This window comes from Acipenser ruthenus, chromosome 5 (assembly GCF_902713425.1).
Source record: "Acipenser ruthenus chromosome 5, fAciRut3.2 maternal haplotype, whole genome shotgun sequence".
Taxonomy (NCBI): domain Eukaryota; kingdom Metazoa; phylum Chordata; class Actinopteri; order Acipenseriformes; family Acipenseridae; genus Acipenser; species Acipenser ruthenus.
This window is the reverse complement of record NC_081193.1, coordinates 7,165,691-7,190,251: the sequence shown is the minus strand read 5'-3', so window position 1 is coordinate 7,190,251 and position 24,561 is coordinate 7,165,691. Positions and strand designations below refer to the sequence as shown.

The 24,561-nt window shown below is 38.5% G+C and overlaps 2 protein-coding genes across 4 annotated transcripts in view; one reads left to right on the top strand and one right to left on the bottom strand.

Annotated features, from left to right (window-relative positions):
- Positions 1–1,257: 1,257 nt before the first annotated feature.
- ddo (D-aspartate oxidase) lies at positions 1,258–15,389 on the top strand. Of its 2 annotated transcripts, XM_034005502.3 has the most exons (5): positions 1,258–1,409; positions 9,845–10,025; positions 10,502–10,610; positions 11,111–11,287; positions 12,783–15,389. In XM_034005502.3, the coding sequence occupies exons 2-5, from the start codon at positions 9,854–9,856 to the stop codon at positions 13,339–13,341; spliced, it is 1,017 nt and encodes a 338-aa protein (XP_033861393.2). In that variant the 5' UTR covers positions 1,258–1,409; positions 9,845–9,853; the 3' UTR covers positions 13,342–15,389. The 2 variants fall into 2 exon arrangements, with proteins under 2 accessions (XP_033861393.2, XP_058879562.1); XM_059023579.1 differs by lacking the exon at positions 9,845–10,025.
- Positions 15,390–15,533: 144 nt separating this feature from the next.
- The window catches only part of LOC117402608 (cyclin-dependent kinase 19-like), a 52,954-nt gene continuing 43,926 nt past the window's right edge, over positions 15,534–24,561 (bottom strand). For both annotated transcript variants that reach the window (XM_034921206.2, XM_034921205.2), the window contains 2 exons: positions 24,102–24,461; positions 15,534–21,751 (listed from right to left, as the gene is read on the bottom strand). In XM_034921206.2, the coding sequence (XP_034777097.1) occupies positions 21,626–21,751; positions 24,102–24,461 (486 nt within the window). In that variant the 3' untranslated portion in view covers positions 15,534–21,625. The remainder of the gene's footprint in view (positions 21,752–24,101; positions 24,462–24,561) is intronic.

Sequence of the window (24,561 nt, the reverse complement as noted above, 5' to 3'; positions counted from 1 at the left end):
ACAATTGACTCGATTCGACTCAAGAAGCACTTTTTCTATCAACACGCTCAGCCCAACACAGAGGTCTTACCGTACCGTCTGGAGAAGGAAAAAGAGAAATGGCTTCCTCAGGATGATTGGCTTTAATCCCTTGGTGGGCGGGACCGAGTGCATCATCCCAGGAAGGGGCCTAACAGCAGCTCTGGTATAGAGAGCGCAGCAATTACCTACCCAATGGGCAGGCATATCCCATACGTAATGTTCGATGGTGGTCGTCTTCGAATTGAAAGGGAACTTTAGATACTTAATTGTAAACACAACAGTAGACACAGTTTCATTAGTATAAACGTTGCTAAAATACGAGTTTGCAATAAGAGTTTAATATACAATATATATAGCTAATAAATATATTATGGATAGACAACGAGCACACAAATCAATAAAAGAAAAAGACGCTGGTTCTGCTGCTTTAAAACAACCGCTAGTACACAAGGAGATCTTATTACACCGTACGCGGGGATATTGCACGTAGATCCAAACAAACTACCGAGGTGTAAATATAACTAACTCGAAACGGCAATAGTCAAAGAGAAGGTATTATGATATTTATTTCAAAGTTTAAACAGCTCCCACAGTCTGAGAGCACGAGGGTTAATTTACCAAACTACTCAATATGAATAGTAAAAGTTTAACACTAGCACCCAGCGCCCCAGCCAATTACCAGCGCCTGCAAGTCATAAAGTTTCAGCAAATAATCTTATCAAAAACTTATCAAAAACTCTGCAGTTTCTACGGAGACTCAAACCTTTTGGGCGATTTAAAGGGACAACACCAAATTATCAAAACTGTAAACCAGACTTAATCACACAAAAAGTCAGCAAAATATATGTATAAAAAAGTATAAAAATAAAGACAAAAATGACACAAAAGAAATTAAACCACATTTCACATCCATTACACTGGTGAGTCTGCGTGATATTCTGAAGCCTGATAAAATGCGATTTCTGTTTTCACAAAATAATGATTACGTTAAAAAGTAGCCTAATCATTATTAAATAATAATAATAATAATAATAATAATAATAATAATAATAATTTTTGCTAAAATTAGGCGCCGGTGGCAGCTGTAACTAGAAAAATCAAGTGTTGCAAGCGAGTATTGGCAAACTGTCAATCAAAGCAGAGATTCACAAATCAGAGCTAACAGATGGTCTACCTGTAGGCGGGATGTAGAGCTAGAGCTGTGACAATAGGGCAGTGTTAAGGTCATGTGATCGCTCTGCTGGCGATGTAAAAGAGTGTTCGGTATTATTAACATTACAGTAAGTTTAATCCGCTAGCAACGAATACGTTTTGAAAAGTACTGTATACAGAACAAGAAGGCAGCTGCAGGAGTTTGAACGCATCTGTACCGCGGGCTCAGTCTTAAGGTGCTGGAATGTTTTTTTCTTTTTCTTTTGTAGAAACGTTTCATACCGTACTAACCTTTGTGCTTGATAACATTAATTAAAAAAATTAAATTGATGCCTGTGAAATATGTTTTAGTGATTAGCTATTAACATTTAAAATATTGAGTACTTTGATATATCTATCAATATTAACTAAATCAAGTTATTAATCAAACTGATAAATCTTGTTACATACCGGTAATTGATTTATTAATTTTTGGTACTGCTATTTTTGTTAATTATTGGCTGGTTCCCAGTCGTCTTGAAACAACGCTAGAATATGTTTTGTAGGAAAATAATAATAATTTAAAATAAATAAATAAATTGATTCAAAGTTCGCTGCAGATGGATTTATTTTCATAAGTTTTTTGGTTAAATGGCGCAGCTGCGCTCCGCTGTATTATTATTATTATTATTATTATTATTATTATTATTATTATTATTATTAATGGGGGGGGGGGGGGGGGGGTAGCAGGCCAACAATGTGTTTTTGCAAGTTGTATCTGGTTGTACAGAGTAGTGGCAAATAAAGTAACTTATGGCTCTCGTTTTACATTCGTCTCTTTGAGCATGAGTTCAGCTTGAGAGGTACCGGCTCTGTACGTTTTAGTTACACAGTGTTCAGAAATTCGGATTTAAGTTATGTTTTTGTGCACGTTGTAGTGGTTTTACTCAAAGTGATTCCTGTTAAGGCATTTTATGAATGGGAATAATAAGAGACATGCGATTCTTTATTGTTTGATGACCAACAAAAATAACTGCATTTCTAAAATGTTAACTTACACAGAGGAACCTAATTTAAAAGTTTGATAAAAAAAAAAAAAAAAACCGGCTGTACAGTTTTTGCAATTTATTTTATTTACTAAAACCAAAGTGTTTGAGAATTGTATTTTCACTCAGTGCATAGTCTATGAGAATTCACTATTTATTCAAATGTTTTTAATTTGACATTTTCCCCAAGGAGTGCTAGTGGGCCGATGTGCCTAATGCAGCTGAACAGGTGGGCCTCAGGTAAAATGTTTGGGAAGCCCTGCGCTAAAGGACACAGGCCTTGCATCCTGCAGCACAGAAGCTTTCTTTTGCGTTTTAGGTCCTGATCGTACACACAGACATTTTAAAAGACATTGCTTCTGTCTAATTGCTTGAGGCACAATTGCAGGGCATGAAGTGGCCACGCCATGGTACATGCATTATTTTTTGTAAGATTAGCAGTCGTCATGTCTTTTTAATAACAAAAACGTCTAATTTCATACAAATTCCAGTTGTCTTCTCCTTCTAAGAAAAATCATACTGTTAGTAGGATGGGATAATCTTTATTTGCATTTAAATAATGATTTTATGTGGAGACTGGAACTAAGTTTCAGGCTACCACTAATTGGTATAATAATTAGAATTAATAGTGGAGCCTATGCTGTCACTGTTGGGTCACTGTTTTTTAGGATTAGACAATAATTATTTAAAATTGGAGAACAAAGATATTTCGTCCACAAAATAGAAAGTATGGCACACTGTTATCCTTTGGCACGCACAGTCAAGCACAATACAATAGCAAAGGCACTCTGTTCTTTCAAGTCCTCAGAATGAGCACAATATAAGCACACTAATAGCATACATCCCGCTGAATAATTATTATTGCTGCATGCCAAGCCAGATAGAATCTTCTGCAAAGTCTTCAATATTATAAAATCTAATAACAAAATATTTCAAACACAAAATAACACATGATTAACATGTTTAAAGAGAATCAGAACAGGAAGGTTGGAAACATGTTAATACTATCAGAATGTCTTCATGTAAACTAATTGGTTTTTAACTGAAAAAAAATCGAGGGGGTTTATGCCTTAAAATTCGATGTTTTAAATCATTCAATTTAAATAATACTGGCTTAAACGTAAAAAGTGCAAAATGTGTACAACGGTTAAAACCAACGAAATCACCCGTCTCAACAGCACTCATTACAATACCTAATGCCTTTCTAAACATAATAAAAGACCACCCATTAAATAAATCCACATCACTGATGTTTCGGTGACGTGAAGGGCAGACAGCTTTCTCATATCTTGTTTCTCGAGCGAGATTCAACACTGATTCAGCTCCTCAATCAAATTCAAATTCAATAAAGAATCGGCTACAGGTTCACAGGAGTGCAGCAAATAGCGCTTGCAGGGCTGAATTGGGCCGGTTCCCCTTTCTCCACTCCATACAGAAACGAGCGCTCAACTACTGGGTCCATCTACAGCAGGCTGATCCGCAGTCCTACCACCACACTGCACTGCGGAGCTGCACACAGCCCCCACAAGAGAATCCCCTCAGTAGAATGGTACTGAAGCTCAGCCAATTGAGCCAAATTAACACCAGCAAGCTTCAGAACACCACCAACGAAAAACTCCCGGCACAAAAAATGAAACAAATTAATCTAAATCTGGAAAACAATTATAAAGTACATTGGAATAACGAAATTGAATCACACAATAAATTACAATGCTATCTGGCCCTAAAAAAAGAATTTACCCTGGCAGAATATCTGATCAGGGTCAAAAACACAAAACATAGACAGATCCTGACAAGTACAGACTCAGTGACCACAGCCTGGCCATCGGAACTGGCCGGCACAAAAATACCTGGATTGCCAAAGAAAAAAGGCTGTGCTGTCACTGTGATCTGGGAGAGGTAGAAACAGAAATGCACTTCCTGTTACACTGTCCCCAGTATAAGCAAATCAGGGACAGTACTTCCCCAAACTGGCCAATCAGGCCACAACATTCCAGCTGCTCTCTGACTTAGGAAAACTGCCAGTTCTGTTAGTAGAGGAGCAGCAGACAGCAGAGCTAGCTGCCCAGTATGTAGCTGCCTGCCACAGCAGAGAGACAGAGAGACCGACCCTGGTGTAGACACCCTGGAGCACGAGGACCAGGCACTCATGCGCACCCATGTCCGCTGTAAATACAGAGAGGGAGGGAGGGAGGGAGGGAAATGGGAGGGTTGTTGTTGTATTGTATTGTCTGTGTTGTTATATATGTCTTCCACACTATTACAGTTTTGTTACAGGATGTATTACTTTAGATCTAATGTAATCACAGTTGTACATATAGACTACCCATGTTTTCATTCACATCCCAAATTCTGGGCTGCTTTGGTTTTTAGATAACGTCCCAAATTCTGGGCCGCTTTGGTTTTTAGATAACGTCCCAAATTCTGGGCTGCTTTGGTTTCTAGATAACGTCCCAAATTCTGCATTTTCGAATTCAGGCCAGTTTTTGAGATATTCTGCTTAGCTGACAGCCGAGTTTCTAAGTCATGCATGCACAATTTACCATAAACTGGACCGTTAATTCATTTAAGAGTAACCCTTAGTACATGAATCAAAGTTAATGTATTTTTACTCTCCCCAGAAAACATTTAGGAACATGGTATACCAAAAAAAAGGACATCTCATTTGCTTATGTAATGTCCATCAATATATAGGGCGTAGGGGTATATCAGAGGCGTAGGGGTTTATCAGAACTTCTTGGTTTAAGAGACCAGTGCCCTTCAACAACTTCAAATAAATCCTATTGTATTGTATTAGTCAGCATTTCCCTTATCTATTCCTGATAGTTTATACTGTAAGTCAGGGGTTTTCAACCTTTTTTTGAAACTGTACCCCTTCTATCTGGAGGTTTCAGCTCGAGTACCCCTTTACAATTTTCGCTCAGTTACAATAAAATGGAGAATAATCTGATGACCCCCCCCCCCCTGTTTATTTAATAAATTTGGGTGACAAACTGCTGGTTTAGGACAGAACAACAAACAGTAGGCTTAATTCTTAAAACTTTTAACTACAAGTATTTGGATGCACAGAATTAAAAAGACAAGTATTGGGTTAGGAGCACACCTATTTTTTGTAACTTTGACGGCCTTTTTTAAATTTTGACAGCCTTTTGTAAAAGTGAAGGCCTTTTGATACTCAGCATACACTGCAATACCCAGCAAAGTTATACACTGATATTCTGATAGGACAGCAATTCAATTGAAGTTTGTAATTGGTTGTGTTCCTCAAATACACAATAAAAAGTGATATTTATAGGGTATACAGTTATACAGCGATACAGTGGTTTCGGACATCTAAGAACAGGTACTGCGAGCATCTGGATTCATACCCAGAGGTACTCTGTAGGCTCCTAGGACATTCACAGCTTGTTTGACACCCTCTTGTAGTTGCCCGTTTCTGCATATAAAGCAAAATGCTGTTTGTCAATCTCTCTTTTTTCTTATAAATTTTGCAGGAATCATTCCAAAAACACTTGAATCAGTTAGGCACTACCAGTCTGACACTACAGGCCTTTAAATTGCAGTACCAATTTGCAAGTTGCTAAGTGGTTGCGTTCCTCAAATTTGCACTGCAAAGTGATATTTTAAAGAATAGGGTATATAGTGCTTTTTTTCGCCTCTGCTCGCTTTTGGTGCAAAACTATGCTCCGATACACTCAAGCTGATACTGTGATCACAAAACACTTGGAATGGACTTAAATTGATGCTTCTGTTGCATAAATACACTACAAAATGAGCACATTTCAGGTCTTATATATAATGGACATTTTTTGTATGTATTTTGCCATAGGGAATCGTGGTCGGGGGGGGGGGGGGGGGTCCTCCTGTCGTACCCCATGAGTCCACAAATCCTGGGCCAACAAACTCGCTAGTACTCTCTTTAGATGCACAACAGTCTTAGCTAAAGAAAATGGGTTCCTTCGAGTTCGTACGACCCACGACCGCCATTGGCCGAGCCTTACCCCAATGGTGTTTTTATAATGGGATTTGCCATAGGGAAGGGGGTGGTCTCTTATCGTTCCCGTATCTCCACGACCCCTGGGCCAACGAACTCAGAAGGGCACTCTTTGCGTGCACAAGAGTCTTAGCTAAAGAAAGACATCAGCCACGGGTTCATACGCCACCCCACCGCCAGATGGTGGCCATTGCTCCAAAGGGGTTTTATAATGGGATTTCCCATAGACATTTTTCAGGGTACTTTATCTCGCGTTCCAGGGGTCCCCGAGACTTGAAAATTGGTACGGAGGTCCACCTCGGGGCCCATGTCGATCCCTCCAAGCGACGTGTCCCCAGCTAGAAAGGACACCAGTTTAGACTTTTTTTGCCAACCTGGAGCTCAAAAGCTATTGGAAATGCAACCTTGACATGCCATCATGCTGAAAATGTGTAAATTTGTTGAAAATGTACCATTTGAAAACGGATGGCTCCCTGTGAAAGAGGGCCCCCAGACATGACCCTAGGAAGTTCAACCCGGTTTCTAGGCCCCGGGGTCATGGAGATATAATCTAATTAAAGATTATTGAAAGATTATTTTATAGTAAAACAGGTTCAGTGCTAATTGACACAGTTTATAGTTCATAATAGTTATTTCATAAGATTAAGAATATGTTTTAAGTATTTGCTATAATGAGAAAACATATTATTTAAAACTGACAAGTATTATTGCTTGACTTTAGTGATAAGAAGATTAAAAACTGGAGCAGTATTCGATTGAATTAATTGAGAAAGAGGTAGATTAAGAGGTAGAAACTGCTTGCAGTAACATATTCCCAGAGTCAGGTACAGGTCAGAGCCTGGTCAGTGCATCTCTTAAGGGATAAATAATTGTAATGAAAACTATTACCACTTTAACTTAGTGAAACTAATTGACTTGAATTTTGTATAAGACAATCTTTTGTCAAATACTCTGTTAGACAATTGTATATGGAGTCAGAACTGACTCATTAACAAAATGATGAAACAATACGAAGTTAAAAGAAACATACCTTTAATTTAGCATAATATAATCAATTAGAAGATGATGTCACATATTAAGAACATCTCTCATATATAACATATATAAAAATAGTGTTTTGCATGCACATATAACAGTAGTGTTTTTATATTATATTATTAACCAAGATCCTGTGAACTTTGGTTCACTTGACTTTTCAGATAGCGGAGGGGCTCGGAGGAAAGCAAAAAATGAGATCATGGAGTTTGGAGTTAGACAAATGTGAAGTCTTGAATTTATTTAGTACATGACACCTATTAATTCTGAAAAGTTAGTCCGGATCTTTTGAAAACTATTATTTGTAAAAGGGATAAGAACTGTCTCACCTGATTAATGATTGGATTTAATTGAGGTGTTCCATGTATTCCAATGAGACGAAAAACCTATTTAACTCCAAAGTAATTTCAATGGGGTACCACACTCATCCCAGACAGGGCAAGGTGGTCCATCTTCTGCAAACAAAAACACAATTAAGCTGATTGAACTCAGTTTAATTTGCCTGGTGAAGACAGTTATATCCTTTTACGATTTATATTAAAGGGTAAGCATTAATTATTATTTTATCTCACATGTATTGCATGTATTGCTGTAGGGGATTCACACTATGTTTAGAGGATAGGAGAACATTTGTTGAATGTGCTGAAAGAGGCTACTGGGTGTTTTAGTGTCGTGGTCGTGGCCAGGCCTGCCAGCTGCACGAATACATAAAGATGTATTAAAGTGTTAACGTTAATATCTGTTAAGACACTGGACTGCCCAGAATGTCTGTCAGCTGGGGATATGAAGTAGCCTGTAGCTACTCAATCCAATATTTAACTGTTAATAAACCGAAGGAGTACTGATCATATTCTGATTCGTAAAAAACACTTTAGATACATGAGTCTGTCAATTTCTTGAGTGCTATATTAGTCATCTGGATATATTGCGGGTCCAGTGCACGAACAATGCCCACTAGGAGTAATACCATCTCTGTCCTCCTAACGTCTCCCCTGAGATAAGAATGTGTGCTGAGCAAATACAAAGAGTACGTAAAGGAATCCGAACACGCGGATTTCGTGACACCTCACTTTATGATTTTATTTTGTGATTATTTAATTATTGTCAGAATAAACAGCCTTCATCTACTCACAGTTGCAGTCTCATTTCTGTCCAAAAAGAACCTGAAACACTACAATATATTGATGGATGTTACATAAGAAAATGAGATGTCCTTTTTTCGGAATACCATGTTCCTTCCCAAAAATGTGTTTTAATATTAGCCTTTAATAAAGGAAAACGACTGCTTTAATTAATTTTCATGTATCTATTTCAGTGCAGTGTAGTTTCTTCATGTAATCAGAAATACGTTTTTTTTAACATTTACATTTTATTTCTGTTTTTTCATAAAAAAAAATATATATATATATCTGGGGAGAGTAAAAAATACATTAACTTTGATCCATGTACTAAGGGTTACTCTCAAATGAATTCACGAAAAGCAAAGCGGCCCAGAATTTGCGACGTAAATGAAAACAGGGGCAGTCTATATGTAAAACTGATTACATTAGAGATAAACTAATGTATCCTCTAACAAAACTGCAATAGTGTATACATTTTATATTAAAATATATCGCAAAAACGATTATAGATATATGCTACTTAAAAGAAAAAAGTACACCACCACAGAAAGCCAATTCTTACATTCGTGCATAACATAATAATTCATATAAAGTAATCACACATAGTTTGTTAATACCACATTATATTTTAGTGGTCAGGTTGTGGAAAGCAGCTCACTCTCTCTGATCACAATGTTAAAAATGCCTGCAAGCTTTTCCACTCGTGTGACGACATATTCACGTGACAGACATGGACCAATCAAAACGCGAGACTGTTATGCGGTTCCATCCCAAAAATCGGGCCTGTGTCATACCTCGCTGCCGCGCTGAAGAGCTCCGCCTATAGCCTCCTCTGTCTATATAAGTTACATTATATTTGAACCTACATGTAATATGTTGAAGGTTTATGCGTTGCTCAAGTGAGATTCTAAATGCTTTTATTTTATAGAAACCGAAAGTTACTGTAGCCTACTGTATTTGAGTGTTTTTTTTTTTAATTTCCGAAAATAAACGCTTTTAGAAAATCATAATAACATTTTTTTTTAAAAATCCCTAGGAGCCTGTTTGGAGCAAATACTATTTTTCATCGAATCTAACACGTAATTGGCATGTCATAATGATCTGATTTGAAGTTGCCAGTCTAATTACCAATTAGATTCATATGTATATTGCATGTATATTGTTAATACGAATGATTTGAGCACCTTTTTGTACGTGTGAATAAGACTAAATATATTTATGTTTTGGAGTTTTTTCGATCTTCGTGTCACTTTGTGATACAGTGTGCGAGCATATGCATGTGACCATGTTCTCTGTAGTGTAAACTGAACAATCATTGGTTAAGGAGATGATTGGTATGTTTACGAAAATTTAAAGCAAATTTGACTTAATACTTATATATGGTACTTGTATTGGTTTAGTTATCAAAAAACAAACAAAAAAAATCAATCTTTATCTCTAGTACGGTTCACTGTAATACAAATAGATGACTCTTTCCCATCGTTCTCCGTTTGTAGGAAGGCAGCATGGGCAGAGTGCGGGTGGCTGTGGTTGGTGCCGGGGTGGTCGGTCTGTCCACAGCATTGTGTATTGCGGAGTGCATTCCCAAGTGCTCTGTGACAGTGTTAGCTGACACGTTCAGTCCTGACACTGTGAGCGATGGAGCTGCGGGATTCGTGTACGTAAACAAATTTCCAGGTGGGGACCCTTTCTACTCCTGGTAAAGCTGGCAGTTTCATACCTTGTGCTCCAGTGGGGGGTGATGAGGAGCTGAACAGATCCATATCTGGTGCCAAGCGAGGCTGAAAATTTTTAAACTAAATAAATGGAATGGGTGAGGTAGTGATTAGATTCAACCCCATTATTTTTAAAATATATTACTAGTTTTTGTCCACGTAGTAAATGTGCTTGCTACACGTACTGTAGGGAATTCATAACATTTGCATCAGCTCGAATATTTACAGTGATTTAGTCTTCATCCTCATGTTAGTGTCCAGGTTGAAACCTATATGGATCCATAATATTATTACCCTAATCAGCTAGGCTAAGAATGGATAGCAAAAGGCTCCAGCTCTCCGCAGCAGCCTCAGTGCAGTAACAGTCACGTTAGAGCCATTGAAAGGCTTCTCGTTGAGTTTAACACCAAGATGTTCTCTTTTGTTTAAATTGAACAGATACACCAGTGGACCGGCAAAGGCGCTGGCTAAAGGACACATTTGATCACCTTTTTTCCATTTCAAACTCTTCAGAAGCTCCCGATGCTGGGGTCTATTTAATTTCTGGGTAAGCAGACAAGGGTTGATGAAACTACATTAATCTTGTGCTGTTGGCTGCTCTTGTTTAGTGGTTCTTAACTCACTAGTGACAAATCAAAACTAAGAGAGTCCAATATTAATTCCATCAAAACAACAAAGGCTGCTGAATGCAGTAGTGGAAACACCTAAGGGACATAGCTGAACAGCTGTCCACTATTTTAAACAAAGTATCCTGTACTCTATACATACTGTGCACCTGCAATATTTAAGTCTTAATTGCTGTAGTTTGCAGTGGAATTTACAGATCATACCCCACAAGGATATAACAAATGTGAAGATGCATACTGTGCAACATAATCAAATCAAAATGTAATAAAAACTCCATTCATTACATACAGGTAGATCCATTTTCTATATTTAAAATAACGACTGTATAAGCCAACCAGTACTATCGGGTCTCTGTTGTTAAATAGAAAATGAAGCAGTTTTTTTTTTTTTTTTTTTTTTTTTTTTTTTTTTTATTTAAAGGTGGCAGGTATTCCGTGAGCCTCCCAGTGAAAAGAGACCTTACTGGGCAGACGTTGTTCTTGGGTTTCGTTTCATGTCCGATGCTGAACTAGAAAAGTTTCCACAGCACAAGTTTGGCCAGGCATTCACGACCTTGAAGTGTGAATGCCCCATCTATCTGCCTTGGCTTGAGAAAAGGTGCATGCTTTTGTTTTTCATGAAACTGAAATGGCACATTACAACTGCAAATATCTAGACAGCCTGCTGTCCTGTTGTATCGTGTTAGACATTTTGAAAAGAGCTTTGAAACAGACTTTAAAGTAAAAAGTTGTAAGGATGTTAACAATAAAATTTAATTACAGATACGTTATTTAAACAGTTGTAGCAACAATTTCAGAACCCCACTACTTCCTCTTTAAGGTCACACTCCAATTAAAATTCCTCAATATGTGAACACACCAACAAACAATATGTAATATGAATACGTATCTGTCATAATATGTATGTCTTCTGCATGACACTACTACTGGTTCATAGATTAGGTTGAAGTTTGCTTCCAGTAATTGAGATGTAAGGTTCAACTGGTTTAAAATTAAGCTGCTTCAACCTTAGCTATTATCTGTTGCTCAAATAATTGTATCTGCAGCTTATACACCCTGAGACTTGCCAACATGAAAACTACCAATCACCACACATTGCTGGTACACTTTTCACTGGGTAAATGGTTAACATATTCCATGATGTGTAGCAGGACTGTGAGTCGCTGCCCTCACAGGGAACATTTCTGTGAAATAGGAGCGTTTTGCTGGCCAGCTCCCAGTTTTCCAATAAGGGGAGTAGTTAGCTGCCCTAATAGGTAGCCAGTAGGATCGAAGCAGGAGAAGGCTGTGGCTATTTCTGAGACGCACTCCTCCTTTTAGAAAGCTCATAATTCAACTGGACAGTTTGAAAAACAGCCATAATCTTGGACACACACACACCGTTTTACTGCTCTGTGCCTCATGGAAAGCATGTCCGTTTGTCGTAAAGCACAGTGAAGTCATGACAAAGCCTGGTAAATCACAGGGAAGCATAATAAAGGCATGGTCCGTGAGAGGACAGCATACTGTCATTACTCTGGTAGAGCACGCTCATTTAACACAGGGAACACTATACAGCTGTTCATCGTTAATCCATTGGTAAAGCTGAGAGTTACAAAAAAACAAGTACCGAGTATTGATTTCATGACTCGTACACCCTTAATGTAGCTGCCTTGCTGTACTGCTGCCCAGTTTTGTTGAACTGAAAGCAGGCTGAGCCTCTTTCATGTGTTCAGTGGATTAGGGATCATCAATTTACTTAAATAGAAAATATTCAGTTTAACTCATTAATTTTTTTAACACTGTACACGTTGGCAATAGTCTTTGCTTACAAATCTTCTTTAAATAACTCACAAGCTAAAGCTTTGTAAATACTCAAGTGGTGTCGGTTCCTTAATACATGACTTTTCTTTACTAATCATATCAATAGTGCCACAGATGATTCCAGTATCCTCCTGGACAATTCTGTCCAGTGTTACATTGATGAAGTACCAGTTGAGATGTGTCTGGCTATTTGCTTGCTCAAGATGCCTTTGTGTCTATTGCACCTAAGCGGATTCCAATTAAGTTGCAACCTCCCCCCTCCTCCTCCCCCTTTGCTTTGTTTCTCACAGGTTCAAGAATGCTGACGGACAGGTGCAGCCTGGGAGAGTGACAGACTTCGGCCAGCTGTGCGTCAACTATGACATCATCGTCAATTGCAGCGGTCTAGGATCCTTGAGTCTGGTAGGTGATACGGACCTCCACCCTGTGAGGGGTCAGATCCTAAAGGTGCAAGCGCCCTGGCTGAAGCACTTCATCAGGGATGGGGACGGCCTCACCTACATCTTCCCCGGAATCAGTAGCGTCACCCTTGGCGGAACGAGACAGAAAGACGACTGGCGCTTAACAGCAGACCCCAAAGACTGTTCTGATATGTTTGAAAGGTGCTGTGCTCTGGAGCCTTCCCTCAAGAAATCCCAGGTGCTGACGGAGTGGGTTGGCCTCCGACCCTCTAGGGGGGGCCTGAGGCTGGAGAAGGAAATGTTTCAGCATGGCAGCCGTCAAGTGCCCATCATCCACAATTACGGGCACGGAGGAGGAGGCATTAGCTTGCACTGGGGCACTGCACTGGAAGCCACACAGCTAGTGAAAGAGTGCATTGGTAACAGGTATCTAGCTTCTAACCTGTAGGCAAGTAAGCCATGTTTTTAGGCAGGCTGTTGCTTGGTACAGCTGCAGTAGAGTGACCAACTTTTGAAACCCATCCACTTACTTTCTACTGTCAATCAATGTGTTGATAAATGCTTATTTTATGCAGCAAATTAATTGAAACAATTTGTTTAGATATACAGTTTCTTGTTTTAGTTTCAATTAAGAATGTTAAATACTATCTGTTGCTGTTTTAGTATAACTATCATAAAGTTGAATTCTCTGAAAAGGTACAAAGGGTGAATATAGGGCATTTTAACTGGATGTAAATCTAACGGAGGGTATATTTTATATCAAGCTGATTGACTGTAATTATAATTAAAAAATGGTTGTAAAACAGGTATTTATTACATTTGAATTCTAATTTATCCAGCAACCGTTTCCAGTTTCTCTTCATTTACAAAAACAATGGAAGCATTTCATTTTCCCAGACCAGGAGAATTATCGCCTTGGATTATGATGTCATCATACCTGGTCTTGGCTTTAAAAAGCTCTACCTAGATAAGACCTATAAATAAATGTATGTATTATATATTCCACACACACAGTACTAGAAAGCAACACATTCAAAGAACAGAGCTGTAGTTAGGAATTGTTTAATTTTTGTCGATTTCAGGTTTGTCCAGGGGGTCACCCTGCTGGTGAGGCCCAATTTTTGCAATTTTATAATTAAAAAAAAAAAAAAAAAAGTTGCCCAATAATAAAATTTGTATGAGAATCAGTGTAAGTTATGAATACCCTAATAATTCAGTAATTAAGTTTGCCCATCAATACCTTGCTCATCTCTATAGAAAGACTGCATACACACTGTGGGTTGGCAGCTCCCTCTGGTGGAGCCCAACAGTCCAGTGTTTTCCTTGAAAGAGCAGTAAAGTCACAGCAGCAGGGCTCAAATTTGTGAGCCGTGGGTTGCCAGGGGCGACCAAAATTTGTCTTGGCGGTGTGGTCCAGTGGTTAAAGAAAAGGGCTTGTAACCACGAGGTCCCCGGGTTCAAATCCCACCTCAGCCACTGACTCATTGTGTGACCCTGAGCAAGTCACTTAACCTCCTTGTGCTCCGTCTTTCGGGTGAGACGTAGTTGTAAGTGACTCTGCAGCTGATGCATAGTTCACACACCCTAGTCTCTGTAAGTTGCCTTGGATAAAGGCGTCTGCTAAATAAACAAATAATAATAATAAATAATAATATATTAATTTGCACTCACCATCGGCAACTATGGGTGGTGGGGAGGTCGATACACAAATAAAAACATGGTTTCGCCATGGAAAAAGACTCCTCTTGTACATAGCGCTACCACGGAACACTAACGCCACTTTCTATGGCATGTTCTCTTTGCCATGTAACGCAGCGACCTTGAAGGTTAATGGTTACATTTCTATTTCAGGGAACCAGGGTTATGATAACCTAACATTCCCTTTCAAGTACAAAACGTAACCATTACCAAAAGGATGAATATACCCAAGCTGTCGCAAAGGCACGATTGCAAAACAACCGGAATTCTGCACAGTTGAGCAGAGAGGCTGCCCTGTGCATTACCATTTGAAACCCCAGTAACAAGTAGCTGGGGTGAAAAATTGAGGGAGAAATTCACCTCTATGCCTGTGTTGTAAGGGGCAACTGGGAAGCTGCCTTTAACACACTAGTTCCAAAACCAGGGTTTTGAGGATCTATGACATTCAGTCTGTAGAACCTAGTGAAGGGATGGGGAGTAGCCCACACAATTGCATATGTCCTTGACAGATGCACCCTGGAATAAAGCCCACTTTGCTCTGGTAATTCGACAACACACATTTTCGGTTTAAGGAGAAACATTACACGTGGTCACTAGACCTGCTTTTCTGCATTTCACGAAAACATTATTTCATGCTAATCTGCACAAACAAAAAGCACTGCGAGCACTCATGCTCTAGGAGTAATGCAAAACCTGTATTGCCTGACACTGGCCAAAAATAATAAGCATATTGCATTACCTTGTTCACAAGATATATTATGAGCATATAATTTTAGAAACTTGCAGATTAATATTGTATTTAGGGGACGGGGGGGTGGGAGATATTCTAGTATTAATTGTCGTTGGGTTAACAAGCTTTTCCACAACACCCCACACAATTTGAAATGATAAATACATCAAGTATACGTAAATACATACATACACACACATAATTAAACACAGTTGAAGCAAGAGATATTTTATTACAATAGAGGATATAAAATAAATGTACATGACTTTTTCATTTAACAGTCATTGGAACGGTATGCTGAAAGCAGTGAAAGCGTGATAACATGTCAGACTGGAGAAGACCAGCACATGCAATGCACTTTTACAAGGGAAAATGGGAACAAGTGCAGTTGAAGAAGTGTTATAATACATTTAAAAAAAAAAAAACTTGTATATAATTGTTAAAAAAGGACATTACTGACCCTACAGTATTTATTTAAACTGTAATACTTTAGTGTCTAAACAAGACATATATTTAAAAAAAAACATTAAATAGTAATTTAATTTAGTACTAAATATTTAGGCGAAAACAGTGCATTAAGGACATAGTAATACATTTTCTCTATTTTGTGATGAGGTGGACAATGCTTAAGTGTGGTATTATGTACAGTATTTCAAATCATTTAAATAACAGGACAAACGTTGTAGTATGTGAGTAACATCACATCTGTTTCACCGTTCTTTATTATACAGTACAAGGGGTAAAATAAAACACAACAACTGTGTCACAAGCCAAGCAGGACTGAAAAGGTATAAAACAGACACTTTTTTATAATTTAAAAAATGTAAAACTAGTTTTGAGTGGCGCCCTGAATTGCAAGGCAACACCTTGGCCTAGATGTGAACAACCAGACTTGAAAAGGCACTGTTCCCAGCTTGAAATAGATTTTGCCATTCTACTAGGATCTGAAAATACAAAATAATACTTTGGCGTTATCTTAACAACTCAAATTTTTAGCCGTCGTTTTTTTGTAATCTCCATTCCTTGCATTTGTTTGCTCCAAGAGAACACGTTGTGCTTGTAAGATGGTTTTGTGACTATATTCTCAAGAAAGGCTCAGGACAATGGCACTGGCTAGTGGATACAGCCAGGAGGGTCTTCCTCTGCTGGAATTCAATTATTCCAGTCAGAAAAATGTATTAAAATAAAAAAAAAATGTACAAAATTAAAATTCATATTAAAGCCGATGTTCCACTATCAGCACTGTAAAAAGCAGAAAACAGTGTTTTTGTAACATCCTAAAGAGCTGCTTGTACTTACCTTACCAGCCAATGTTTAAACATGTGCCAAATCTGTATGTTATACATCTTCAACTGGGCTTGGGGGACATTGCTTTACCCAGGACAATCATACCTTCACCAGATTCCTGCTTCAACCAATTTCACGACAAGGAGAAATATCCCATTAGTGAGCCTGAGCCTGTGCCTCATTCTAAAATTGTTCTGATTCATCCGCAGGGGCTTGTTACAAAAGTTACCTTTTTCTAAAAGGTAAAAAAAATAGATATAAAATATGCGGATGAATCAGAAGAATTTTAGAAAAAGGTCCCTTGCTTCTGTTTTTGAACACTGGATTTTTACGCAAAGTAAAAAAGGCGAGTTTTAAAAATGTAAAGCGTGATTGTACTGCAGTTGTTTTTTCGAGAAGAGGTTTTGCATAGGATTTATTGTGTTCTATTAGCGTGCCATTGTAAATGCGCGTCAAAGGAATGACTGGAGAATACACATTTCTCGTAAGGTCAAATGTGTGTTTTTTTTAATTTAGACCCTAGTTTGTTATTTGGCATTACAGTATATTTAGTTGTAGTTTTTCTTTTTAATTTGTTCCTTTTCTTTGGAACTCACTACCAACCTTTATTACAGAATCCACAACAGTAGCCAAATTTAAAAGTACCCTCAAGACACACTTATTCTGCGCTGTATTTTTCTTAACTCTTTCACTCTACTGCAGTTTATTAGAATATACTGTACTTTTATGATGATCGATTTTATCTCTATATTTACCTATTTTATTTCTTTCTGTATCTGTAGAATGTTTTAACTGATTAATTGTTATTCATTGTGTTTTTGTAATGTTGATTTGTGTTTGAATTTTGTACAGAGCCTTGAGACACCTCGGTGTGAAAGGCGCTATAATAAAGTTATTATTATTATTACTATTATTATTATTATTATTAAATACCTGACTTACACTACATGTCACGTTTGCAGCAGAGTGCTTAAGTGTACTGTATGATCCTGCAAGTATCTTTCTACATGGTACTGTACCTGTACACAAAAAAAAGTATATATCACACATACATATACCACCGTGTGTGTGTGTGTGTGTGTGTGTGTATATATATTATATATACAGTGTCTATAGAAAGTCTACACCCCCTTTGAAAATGTTCACCTTTTGTTGCCTTATAGCCTGGAATTAAAATGCATTAAAACGTTTTTTTTTTCATGTATCTACACATCCTACCCCACAACTTCCAAGTTAAAAAAAATATTGTAGAAATTTGTAGAAAATTAATTAAAAATAAAAACTGAAATAGCTTGGTTGGATAAGTGTCCACCCCCATTGTAATAGCAATCCTACATTAGCTCAGGTGTAACCAATCGCCTTCAAAATCACAGACCAAGTTAAGTGGTCTCCACCTGTGTTAAATTGTAGTAATTCACATGATTTCAGGATAGATTCAACAGTTCCTGTAGGTTCCCTCTGCTGGGTAGTGCATTTTAAAGCAAAGACTCAACCATGAGCACCAAGGAGCTTTCAAAAGAACTCCGGGACAAAGTTGCTGAAGGCACATATCGGGATGGGTATAAAAAAAAAAAATATCAAAGGCCTTGAATATCCCTTGGAGCACGGTCAAGACGATTATTAAGAAGTGGAAGGTGTATGGCATCACCAAGACCCTGACTAGATCAGGCCGTCCCTCCAAACTGGATGACCGAGCAAGAAGGAGACTGATCAGAGAGACTACCAAGAGGCCTACAGGCTTTTATGGCCAAGACTGGTCAAAGTGTGCATGTGACAACAATATCCCAAGCACTCCACAAATCTGGTCTGTAGGGTAGGGTGGCAAGAAGGATGCCATTACTCAAGAAAGCCCACCTTGAATCCCGTTTGAAGTATGCAAAAAAACACTCAGGAGATTCTGTAGCCATGTGGCAAAAAGTTTTGTGGTCTGACGAAACTAAAATGGAACTTTCTGGCCTAAATGCAAAGGGTTATGTTTGGGATGAACCCCACGGCGCATCACCCAAAGAACACCATCCCTACTGTGAAGCATGCTGGTGGCAGCATCATGTTATGAGGATGTTTCTGATCGGCAGGGACTGGGGCACTTGTCAGGATAGAAGGGAAAATGAATGGAGCAAAGTACAGAGAAGTCCTTGAGGAAAACCTGCTGCCCTCTGCAAGAAAGCTGAAACTGGGCAGAAGTTCACCTTTACGCATGACAACGACCCAAAGCACACAAAGTTACACTGGAGTGGCTAAGGAACAAAAAGGTAAATGTCCTTGAGTGGCCCAGTCAGAGCCCCAATCTAAATCCAATCAAAAATTTGTGGCATGACTTGAAGATTGCTGTCCATCAACGCTCCCCAAGGAACTTGACAGAGCTTGAACAGTTTTGTAAAGAAGAATGGTCAAATATTGCCAAATCTAGGTGTGCAAAGTTGGTACAGACCTATCCCAACAGACTCATAGATGTAATTGCTGCCAAAGGTGCTTCCACCAAGTATTAACTCAGGGGGGTGGAGACTTATCCAATTATGATCTTTCAGTTTTGTATTTTTAATATATAATTTTTCTCAATAAAAACTTTTTTCCCCCTTAACAGGGGGTGTAGACTTTCTATAGGCACTGTATGTATGTATGTATGTATGTATGTATGTATGTATGTACGTACACACACAGAGAGTACATAAAATAATAAACACATTATTTCAACAAAGTAGACAAGATATTACTTGTATTTATATGATATAAATATCTTAAATCGGACTTGAGAGCAGTGCCTTTTCCCATTCTCTGTTGCCTTGATTGCCTGCTTCTTGCCTGTATACACAGAAATACCAGACTGAATCCCTTTGTCATCACACATGGACTGATACACAGTACGTCCGTACGTCTGTCTGGCATTAAATACTGATAAAATGTGTCAATTGCTCTGGAAGCGTTTTCAGCGAGTAACAAACAAGTGACATAACCACTAACAGGCTGGGGTGGCCTTTGTCAGTCAGTGACAGTCAGTCAATACAACATAACCAAGTATTTATAATGAAATCCTATTACTATTAGAAAATGTATCACTGGTCCCCTCGTTGTTCTAGATGACAATGAATGTGTTCCTCTCTTCTTTTGTTTTACTTTTAAAAATGTGATTTAATCCACACACACACACACATACTAGAGATTTAGAAAATGTAAAAACTACTGCTTCCTGGTATCTTACTTCCTGTGCCAGCCTCCCTCCCATGCTCGCCCGAGTGTAGTCGTTAAGGAAGCAGTTTCAACTTTAAACTTTATAAAACTGTAGTGTTACATTTCAAAACTCTGCACGTACATAACCAAAGTAAACAAACGAACAAAAAGAGTCCCCCAAAATACAGGTAATCAGAACAATAACAAAGGAACCAGTGATAAGATACAAAAATAGTATTTTCTAGGATTTCACAAATTTTTATATATATATATATATATATATATATATATATATATATATATATATATATGTATTTAGTGCCTGAAATGGGATCATACAAGTGTCAGTACTGAACACAATCAACCTAGGAATGCACACACAATGTTCATGATAAAACACTGTTGGTACAGACCCATTACAAGCACTGTTTTTATTTAAATATACTAGGAGTCACTTTAATGACGTGTTTTTCACACAGGCGTGTCAGTGGTTAGTGCCGGCTGATGCGAGGCAGCACTTTCAGTGCTTCTAAAAGGGTTGTTAACAATTAGTCCCTAACCAGTCACAAGAGGTCGCTGTGGCACCAGTTTTGCTATTCCGGTGCTCCCCATTCGAAGATGAGGTTTGCTTCCAAGACTATGTTTTGTTTGGCGTCATGCAACAGGACAGATAGCACACAAAGGGAAAGCTTTAAAAATAAGGGCCTATAGAAAATAAAATAAAGATAAAACACTGATTTAATTTCCCCACTGTGGTTCTAAAAGTCAAACACAATGACCAGGTCTAATGGAACGCTCGTTTAAAACAGACATATTTTTCAAGAGTAAAACCCAGGTAAGACCTGAAATGACATGCTGTACAAGGGCAGTCTTAAATCAAGGTTTCACTATACTGTCCTTTACAGTACGCTGTAATGGCACAGTGAAAACCTGTAGGGGCAGGTTAAAAAGTAGCACGAAAGGTACTAATGACAGTGCTCTGGCTGTTGCATTTGTAACTTTGCATAAAAAAAACAATTCTCAGAAAGCAAAAAAGACCCCTTTGTACAGTGACAACTGATACCATTGATGTGGCAGCTTTTGAAGAAGGCTAAACGTCTGGCTTTCCAGTAATGCAGGGAGTATTTGGCCTGGTGTGGCACAGCAGCTTCATCTGTTTTATTGCCCAGCGTACTTGCTGAATGGCAGTCGGTTGCTGTGCTGTGCTGTGGAATCTCTCAACATATCTTTGCACAAATAGTATTCCCTGCAAGGTCATCAGCTGCCGCTTGTAAGAAGTCGTTTTTAAAAAAGTAGATTGCAGAGGAAGAGTTGTGTTTTCAGGTAATGACATCCAAGAGTAAAACTGTACAGTGCATGAAAAGGTTTCCTTGAACATAATGGCGTTCTCCTGTGTTTCTCATCCCATAAGTCTAGTATACAAAATCATTTACAAAACAATAAGTTTGTAGTAAACTTAAAACTCTACGAACAAAAAAAACAGGGTCTCGTTACCACATAGAAAAGGTGCTGTATAGATATACACAGAGCTGCAATTCTTCTATTCAAAGAGCTACGGTTCACACTGGTCTTCTGTGCATAAAGGACCGGGTTAGACAGACCTGCGTGCTGAACCGAATGCAACAAAATTCCAGACTGATTTCTTTTTTTTTTTCTCATCTGTTTAAAAGTAGTTTTCTTTCAATGAAATTATTATTGAGCTCTGGGTAAAGGAAAGTTGTCTGGGTCACAGTCTTTTTGGTTCCTCTTTGCAGTTTCATTTCACTTCATATTGCTGGAGTCTGGAGTCCACGGCGAGTTGCAGCTCACACACTCTCACATACATTCCCCCACTCACACACTCTGCTCGTTAGTACCGATGAGACTGGTGTGAATACTGAGAGCTCTGCTGAGATGAAGATGAGTATCCCATAGTACTCTGGGACTGTGATGACCCCTGGACATTGCTTTGGTAACCCAGGCGGGAACTTGAGTGCTGGGAAAACAAAGAGAAATGCATCATTTAGTACCTGCTACCAGGATAATGTGAAGGATGCCATTCATGTGTTGGCATTTCGTGTTCCTTCTGCGAATTATAAAATCAGTTCAATGATGCACACCAAACTGCACTGCATCCTTATGGCCAACAATGTTGCATCACCTGGAATTTTAGGGTTTACACACAATTAAAAAAAAAACTATATGAACATAAATTTAGATCTTTTATTAAACATAATGTAAATCAAAGAAACAACAAAATGATATCGCAAAAAAGTCTACTGGAAGCCATAATAGTAGCACAGTATGTCAGTTTTCGTTAAGTATGTGGAAAACGACAAAGCGGTAATTCAATATATGTTAGTGTAACAATATTCAGCAGGTTTCATTCGACTTTATGAAGCAACATTAGTTAATTCTATTCAGAACTTTTGGTCACAAATGTAGAGCCAAAAGCAAGTTTTCCATGTTAAGCATTTTGGGGAAAAAACAACATCCACCTTAGCTAGGTATTTTTGGTGTGGTTCATTAAGACTGATGTACATACTACAAGCAGGAATCACAGTAAGTCATGCACAGTTAAAACTGTTTCAATTTAATAAGAGATGACAAAAGGACTGGAAAACTACACTGCTGTCAACCTGTGGGTTTTATTTTACAAATGTAAGTTATTCAAATCTAGAAAAGATTAATCCTAATTGTCTTGTGTGGTATAAAAAAAAATGTTTACACACTAAACATAGCCCTTGCATGCATGCTGTCTCCTCTTTGAGACGGCAAGACTGACCAAGTTACATCTACCAAATGTACAGAAGTAAAAACTGTAGCACAGTGTCACTCTGGATCATCTGGGTTATTTATAGCTCTGCTGAGAAGTGACTGGATCAGCTCAGCTGTCCATGTGCAGGCTCAGCCTCTTCTATAAATAGGGTCGCACAATGCAAGGTGACAGATTACAACATGACACAAGGTTTCCAAGCATGTAAAGAGATTAATGACACCTGGGAAGTCCTGTCCTTTGACAATGAGCCCACAGCGTGTCCGAATCCCTCTGTCCTGTTACAGTGAGCGCGTGTGTACAAACCCTGTCTTGGAAAAAGTTCTGTCTTGTTCCTCTGGTTTTATTCCCCTGTAGCTACTGTAGGTCCCAAAGAATAAAATTAGAGAATTATTACCGATCGCTGTTTTAAAAAGCTGACAAAGTCACTGCAACTGAAACTTTATTATTATTACCAGAAACCAGATGGCTCTTCATACTTCATGTTATAGTTTAGTTTTGTGCACCAGGGTGCACTGCATGTCTGTAATTATGTGAATTTATGCTGCTGAAAAATTATATTCAGTTAATTGTCACTTTAAAAACTCTCTGGGTTTCCTAGTAAAATAGTGGGTTTACAGCTAGATGTACTTTGCAATTTATTTAACCCACCAGTGTCCAGAATATCTTTCATTACTTTTTCACCTACTGTCCTAATCCTTTCATTTTCACTTTTCCAGAACACCGGAGGAGCATGTCAATATCTATCACTTTCTACAGTGAATTATTTTACAGTCATGCATTTGCAATGGTTCTCTAAACAGATTGAAAGTCTACCAGGTGATATCTGGGAAATACTCCAGTGTGCACTATGTTATGTAATGTTAACCAACCCAAGGCCTGATCCCCTATTTCTGAGCAGAATACTGTATAGCACTAACTTTTTTAAATTGTTGGAAAATTCAAGTGACTAATGTATTTGATTAAAACAAATTCATGACCTATTATGCCGTTGTCTCTTCTCATCTTGCCTGACAGATTTATATATATAAAAAAAAATAATAATAAAATTGCAAAACATCTATGGCTGACGACGACTATTTTACAAAAACAGGTATAAAACATACATGGGCATAATATTGCGACAACCCCTTTTCATGTAAAAAGTAGAGAATAAAGAGATTTAAAAAACTTCAAGTTGTTTTTGTAGATTCTGCAGGCAGCCATGCAAAATCAAACTACACAAATAATAAAAGTCTTTTTTTTTATTATTATTATTATTATTAGACTTGGCCAACACTTCTATGTTTTATATTTTTACATCCATGTTGTTTTAAGCCTAATTCTTCAGAGCCTGAATCACTGTCTGTCTAGCTCAGTGGTACTCAACTCTGGCCCTCGAGATCCATTCCAGTCTGGTCTTTATTACAACCAGGTTCTAAATTAGTTAATTGCCTCTTAGCGGCTTCAATTAACTACGTAAGAACCTGCTTTGAGTAAAAACCTGTACTGTACTGGATCTCGAGGGCCAGAGTTGAGTACCACTGATCTAGCATGCTTGTTTGTTGTGGATGAACAGTATAAAGCAGACCTGGTATCCGGACTGCATGACGGCTGTGCTCGTGCTGGTTCCGGACTGCAGGACTCCTGTGCCCATGCTGGTTCCGGACTGCATGATGCCCGTGCTGGCTCCGGACTGCACGGCGCCCGTGCTGGTTCCAGACTGCATGATGCCCGTGCCCGTGCTCGTGCTGGTTCCAGACTGCATGACGCCCGTGCCTGTGCTGGTTCCGGAGGGCGCGAGGCGAGGTTTCTTGTTGGGAGGCACCTGATCCTGGCTGTGCTGCAGCTCTGCCCCCGTTGTGCCCCCCCCAGCTCCTGCTGTCCCGTTTGTCTGCGTGCTGCTCTGCTGCTGAGCCTGTACTGGGGCCGTCTGCTGCTGCTGCTGGTTCTACACAGAAAGAAGATAGAAAATTAGTCATATAACTGCATTATGGAGTAAAGTACTAAAAGTGAAGGACTTGTGAATAGTAAGTTTATTTAAAAAAAAT

What these genes read in the sequence shown, in the direction of transcription:
- ddo (XM_034005502.3), top strand. Translation starts at nt 9,854, where the DNA reads ATGGGCAGAGTGCGGGTGGCTGTGGTTGGTGCCGGGGTGGTCGGTCTG. An exon ending in GTACGTAAACAAATTTCCAG is followed by an intron (nt 10,026 to 10,501) that starts GTGGGGACCCTT and finishes TAAATTGAACAG; the next exon opens with ATACACCAGTGGACCGGCAA. An exon ending in GGGGTCTATTTAATTTCTGG is followed by an intron (nt 10,611 to 11,110) that starts GTAAGCAGACAA and finishes TTTTATTTAAAG; the next exon opens with GTGGCAGGTATTCCGTGAGC.